General features: G+C 34.9%; 1 protein-coding gene across 1 annotated transcript; it reads left to right on the forward strand.

Annotated features, from left to right (window-relative positions):
* Nucleotides 1-712: 712 nt before the first annotated feature.
* On the forward strand, nucleotides 713-1102 carry CYS2 (PHYTOCYSTATIN 2). The gene has a single exon (XM_079056683.1). It carries the CDS (start codon nucleotides 713-715, stop codon nucleotides 1100-1102), a length of 390 nt encoding a protein of 129 aa, XP_078912809.1.
* The last annotated feature ends 6145 nt before the right edge of the window (nucleotides 1103-7247 follow it).

Raw genomic sequence — 7247 nt, forward strand, 5'->3', positions numbered from 1 at the left:
CAGCAGGAGCGGGAACTGAGGAGGTGGTGGTAAGTGTTGTGGTGAAATCGAAAGGGAGAGATAAGGGGGTTTTTGGTTTTCCAGCGGAAAGAGGAGGGTGGCGTAGGTAGCTCCCTGGTCGGAAGACAGTGACGGTTGATGGGTTTTGATGGCGGAGGGAAGACAGTTTAAGCGGTATGTAGATCCAAAAATAGCAACGGTTTGCTGTGGTCCAGTGGCCGATGATGGTGACTTATTGTAAAAAGGTAAAAAAAAATGATTGAAGAGTAAATTTAAATAAATTTTTTCAAATATTAGATATTAAAACACCAAATATCATAAACAAAAATTTAAAGATTATGTGAGTAGTGGTAATTACCATTGATAATAAACATACGACAAAAGCGTTAATCTGATTCTATACATGATCTTGTATCTTGGAAACGTATAAATATGAATCAAGACAAACATCGAACGGATAAATACAACAGAAGTCCATGAAGAATTTAATCCGAAAAAAGATAGAAAAAGGATATGATAAATGATAATTGACAAAACAAGAAACTTACTGACATCGTTTGTCGTCTTCCCCAAAATCTCTTCGAAACGCGGCACTCCGTTGGCGTTGCCACACCTGCGTTTTCAATTACGTGTCCACCATTCACTTCATCTATAAAGTATAAACACATCCACTCTCACTCTACACAAATCAAGTTTCACTTTCTACACCATAATGAAGAATATCTCCATCATAACCTTCTCAGTCATAATTTTGTTTTCTAGTTTTGTAGCGAACGGAATTCCGGGAGGAAGGACGAAGGTAACCGATGTGAAGTCGAACAAGGAGCTTCAGGAGCTCGGAAAGTACTCAGTGGAGGAGTACAACCGCTTGCAACGTATCTCGTCGGGGAAGAACGACGGAGATCTAACGTTTTTGAAGGTGGTAGAGGCGGAGAAGCAGGTAGTGTCAGGGATGAAATATTACTTGAAGATCGAGGTGGTTTCGAAGAAGAGTGAAGATCCGAAGGTGTTTGAGGCTGTTGTGGTGGTGAAACCATGGCTACGTTCGAAGCAGTTGCAGAGTTTCGCGCCGTCGTCGTCGGTGAGTTCCCAACTGATTTGATGATGTTTCGCCGGAACTGGAACGGAATTCGCCACCGAATTCGCCACCGGTGTCTAATGTGGCTATCTGGGTGTTGACTTGTTGTAGTTCCGTTTTTGTGATATGTGAGGGAAAATATAAGGCTAAATAAACTCATCGCTCGTGAGTAAGAAATATTGGAGTTTGGAATAAACTAATACTGTTTGATTTTTGAAAATTTTGACCTAAAAAGTTGTTAGCATGGTGTGACAATTTGAAAAATTATCAAATAAGTTATCTATATTTTGTTAATGAGATTAGGCGCATTTATTTGTTTTTGATCTTCTCTAAACATGCAACAAGGTCACGTGGATTTTCTTCCTACCCAATCAAACATGTTTAAATTGATTTTCTCTAAACTTGCACATGGTTAAGATCGATTTCTCTTCGGTGATATTCGACACATGGCTTCAATAAAATACGACTTCCTGCTAATTAGAATGTGATACCTGGTTTTCTTTATGGCGAGTTAGGATGAGGGGATTACTGACTCGAGTAGAATATTTAGGAAGCAAAAATCAAAACCGGCTGAAGAAAAACGGGAGTTGCCCTTTTGTCCAAACTAAAAGAAATTTGCATGAAGAAAGAGATCTCGACATAAGAATGCATTTAACACTAAGTTCTTTATAGTTTATACACAAACTTAAAGATAGAGGGAACCTTCTCATCCATATTTTCAACATCAAAGAGATTGTTTCTGACTTAGCTACCATGGAAGTCATGTGTATAATGAGGAAATTATTGGCTTAATTCTCTTATGTTCACTTTCTAGCTCCTACGTACTCAAATATTCAGAGACCACTTCCACTTCAAAAAATTTGAAATCCTCAGGTATCCTTATACATGTTTTTTCAACCACTTCTACTTAAAAATATGTCGTCAAAGTTAGGCACTATCGACTTGGCAAACACAAAAAGGTGTAATTCAACACTTCGGTTATGACAGACAATTTTGGTGTCCAAGATTGAACCTTGGAATGGATCTTTAGTGGCTATGACATGAGACTTGTATTTCGCTTTTTAAGATGTTAAAGCTTTCTTTTTGTTGAAGATGAAATTCATCTTATGGAGTTTTGTTGAATGCCTTCAAAATCCCTCTTTTGGAGGGAGTTTTCTATCCAAATAATTAGGATAAGCCGATAAGGCGACCTTTCCTATTAAAAAGTGGTTTAGAAGTATTATTATTATTATTATTATTATTTTAGCTTTTGTAAGATTTTTTTAGAGACTTAGGGGGCTGTTTGATAGTTGCTGTCTGGGAAAGTGTTGTATGGGAAAGTGTTGTCTGGGAAAGTTTTCTGATTGGGAAAGAAACCATGCTGTTTGATTGTACATATGACTGACTGTGCTGAATGATGAAAAATGACCATATTACCCTGCTGTTTTATTCTGTGACGGATGAAGTTGCTGAATAGTTATAAAAACATACAAATTATCATACAAAATCAAAATTACACAATAATCATTTAAAAATCCGAATACAAATTGTCTTACAAAGTAATTAAACATAAATCAATCAAAATCCAAATAGAAACATACTGAAATTGAAAATAACATACTAATTTGTATACATCTCTAAAGTAAACCAGGTGAAAGTAGTTGATTAGCAATCTGATCACGCAAAATAGTCATGTATTCAACGGCTTCTGAACCCCATTCTATGCCTTGTGTGGTTTCGCCCTCAATTCCTCCACCGTGCACATCAGGATTAACCATAACGTTCTCTTCAAAATTTGCAAATAACTCATCTTGGATATTGTATTTCCTTATAAAATTATGGACCGCAACACAAGCAATGACTATGTCTCTTTGTATCGGAAAAGGATAAGGAGCCATTTGTTTTAAGATTGGGAATCTTGCCTTCAATACACCATAAGCACGCTCAATAACATTTCTAAGTTGTGCATGAGCAAGATTGAACCTTTCTTCTTTAGTTAAAGGTCGACGTCCTCGAAAATCGGCTAACCAATACCTAGTGTCACGGTACGGAGCCATGAACCCGCGAGTGTTGGTATATGCGGCGTCACAAATATAATATTTATCTGTAGGTGAGTGACATTTATTATATAAAGAATATAGATAATAAAACTTATATAAAGAATATAGATAAATTTATATAAATATTAGAAACCTGGTGGAGGGAATGGAAATCCGGAAGACGGATTGAATGCAACTTCTTTCAAAACTCTTGAATCATGTGCTATGCCCTCCCATCCAGCCTATACAAAAGTGAATATCATATCAAAATCACAAATTCCTAATACATTTTGATAACATTCACCTTTTCCTCTTCCTCTATACCGCGTTTGTTGATCAACGGGCACAACTGCATGTACAAGAGTTCCATCTAGTGCACCTATTGCTCCGGAAAATATAGCTTTTAACCGTCTTTGTCGTTCTGAGGCATGTCTTGTTGGATTAGGATTTGTTGGTACTATAATTTCTTTTGCAAAACACATCATTGCATTTAAGACCTCATGAAAACATTGATGAATGATTTGTGTGGAGTGATGAAATCTTCCTTTAACCGCTCGAAAACGTTCATTATGTCCTATAACATGTAAAAACATAGTCATCTTCTCTTCAATGCTTATTGTTCTACTAGCTTGCAACCAACTTCTTTGCGTAAAATGATTGCATAATAAAACAAATGCCTCTTGTGTAAGATGCATCATATCGTAACATTCGATAGGGTCACCGTGTATCAAATCTTGCGTATACGCATACCCGCTCGTATCGTTATCTCTTATTCTATGAATTTTTTTTAGCCTTGGTCGGTTTAACCTCAACCAATACAAGACAAGTAAAAGAAAAGCTAAAGCTTCACCATTAGAAATCATACTTGACCTGTAAAATACAATTACATATAACATGTCAAATATAAAATAAACAACCAAAATATTTATAACATGTCAAATATAAAGTAAATAACAAGAAAAATATTTATCTAATAACAAAAGTGATGCACCAAAAATTATCCAATAACAAAACTCATGCATATAAAATTCATCAAACGTATCATAACAAAAGTCATAGAAAAAGTCATCAAACCTAACATCCAAAAGTCATGCTACAATAACAAAAGTCATAGAAAAAGTCATCAAACCTAACATCCAAAAGTCATGCAACAATAATAAAAGTCATAGAAAAAGTCATCAAAGGTAACCAAACTTCATTCCTACACTCCTCACCCACGAGTCACAAGTAGTAGGCGTAAGTCGTAACCAAACTTTCCTAATATCGACACTTTCAGCAAATAACAAAAGAGCGGTCTTGTGTCTTTCATCTTCTTCTCCCCATCCCATTTTTGCCAATTTCTCCATACATGCATCTATGTCCTTATCCATTTCACTTCTTTGATTTTGTTCACTTCTTTGGTTTTGTTCCACAAGCGTCCTTGCAAACTTGATGATTTCCTCCTCAACTTCTAGTGCCCTTGCGTTTCTCTTGTTTCCACCAGCTCTTTTGTTTCCACCTACTCTCCTATTTTTCGAATGTCCAGAGGATTCTTCACTTGCAGCTACATGTTGGGTTGAGTCGGGGGTTTCCGTTTGGGTGCATTGAACCTCATCAAAGTCATGCTCAGTGTATTCAGGAGTAGGACGGGGGAGTGTAGAAGATGGCCCCCAACTATCAAAGCCGGTAGAGGTTGAACCTTCAAATAATTGGGTGTCAGATCAGGGAAAAGGAGGGGCACGGCTTTCAAAGCTCCTACAATCTTGTTCAACTGTTTAAAAATTTGAAATTATCAAACCATTAAAAGAAAATAATCATATTTCTACTATTTGTTTTAAAATTAGACGAGTATATATTACCTTCGTCTCCGTCTCCCATTGTTCGTCAGTCAAACTAAATTTATTTGTTAAAGGATCATATATATTTCCGGTTTTGCTTTTAAGTTTCACCCAAGCTTGATACTTTCCTTTGTAGTAGTCGTAGTGGTTTCTCATCTGTTTTTGGTCAACGACTAAACTGTGTTCCTTTAATAATTTTTCGGCTACAACTTTCCATGAGTTTGGTTTGAGGGCACTACCCTCACGACCATTAGTGGTTACTTCATGGATACAAACATCAAGAAAAGTTTTGTCTAAACTTTGGTCCCAAATGATTCTAGATTTCCTTTGTGACATGTCTATAATAAAAAAACAACATATATATATATATATATATATATATATATATATATATATATATATATATATATATATATATAATTCAGCATATATGTATAAAAAATAGCAAATACAACCAAAAATCAACATGTATATACAAAAAAACAACATATAAAACCAAAAGTCAGCATGCATATACAAAACAAAAAAAAAAACATATATAACCAAAATTCAGCATTTATATACAAAAAATAGTATATATAACCAAAATTCAGCATGCATATATTAAAAAAACAACATATATAACCAAAATTCAGCTTGTATAAACAAAAAACAGCATGTATAACCAAAATTCAGCATGTGTGTACAAAAAACAACATATATATAACCAAATTTCTGCATGTATATACAAAAAAACAACATATATGTTCGTAATTTCAGCATGTATGTTCAAAAAAACAGCACATTTATAACTAAAATTATACATGTATATACAAAAAACAGCATTTACAATCAAAATTTTACACATATATACACAAAAAACAGCATATATATTTCATTAGTTCAACAATTATGTTCACAAAACAGCATTTATGTTCACAAAACAGCATATATGTTCACAAAAAACAGCATATTGTTCACAAAAATCAGCATATTTGAACAAAAATCAGCATGTTCTAATAACCACAACATGAATGTATGCTTCAATAACCACAAAAACATCTTCTAATTTTGATTTCAACCACAAAAACAAGTACAATGCACAAATTCTGAAAAATAAGAAATTCTAGAAAAAAAAAACTTGTTCACAGAAACATGTTTTGATTTTGATTTCACTCATAATTTCGAAATCAAGAAAATGAAAGCTTAATTGAAAACCCTTGCTGATGGATCGAAAAAAAGAAAAAAAAAAGATGAGAAACTTGTTGATGGATCGACAAAAGGAGAAAATGAAACATGTGGGGCGGAGCTGTGGGGCGGCGGTGGGCTGCTTGGCGGGAGAAGGTTGGCCGGCGACGAAAGATGGAGGCGATGGAAGGTGGGTAGAGCCGATGATGGGGTGATCGAAGATTGCAGCGACGGATGTATGCGTTTTTTTCGTTAGGGCACAAATGTCCAACGCGTTCTTTTTTTCCATTCAGACTTCTTTTTGTGGCTTTGTGGGAAAGCCCAATCTTACCCGGAAAGACGAAGTTTTTTGTGTAAATCAAACGGTCTTTCCGATCCATTCAGCCGGAAAGATCTTTTTGGGGCTGGAAAGACACTTATCAAACAGGGCCTTATATGACATTCATTCCAAGTCTTCTCCCCCTCCCATCTAAATTTATGTACCCATTTTTTTATGATTATTAATTTTATTAGTTAGGGTCTTCATCATTGAATATCAAATGATTTTTCCAATTATCTATTGGTTATTGGAAATTACCAACAAATCTATAATCCAACTTGTTATGAAAAACCGATCCGGTCCGATAGAAAATTGGGTTGAATAGTTTTATCAATTAAATATTCAATATATTCAATAGGACCTATCCAATTTTCATCCAATTAGATCCATCTAAATTTCATCTAAATAATTAAAATATCTATAGCAATAATTTTCAATAATTGAAATTGAATAGGAGTTGAATTATAAATGAATATATTAAATTGGATGAGATTTGAATATCCAATTAGATATCTAACTGGATTGGTCGTTTTAATTTTTTATTGAATGTTTATTGTCATCCAAGAACCAAATTGATCCATTTGGATATTGAAACTTTGAAGGTGATCCAATCCAATTGTGATTGGATATCCAATATATGTCGGACGATTTGTAATTGGATAAGTTTTTTCTATATATAAGGGGTTGTTTGTTCTGCACTTATTCGGTACAGTAAGAGCTCGGCCAGTCGTCTGACCGATTGATAGAGCTCCAAAGTGGCTGACTCGGTCAGCAATAACTGACCAATAGCAGACTCGGTCCCCCTCACAATCACTATTGATCCAAAAAATTCATGTCGTTCCTTTTAT

Source organism: Lactuca virosa, chromosome 1 (genome assembly GCF_052849685.1).
Source record: "Lactuca virosa cultivar CGN04683 chromosome 1, Lactuca_virosa_CGN04683_v6, whole genome shotgun sequence".
NCBI classification, from domain to species: Eukaryota; Viridiplantae; Streptophyta; class Magnoliopsida; order Asterales; family Asteraceae; genus Lactuca; species Lactuca virosa.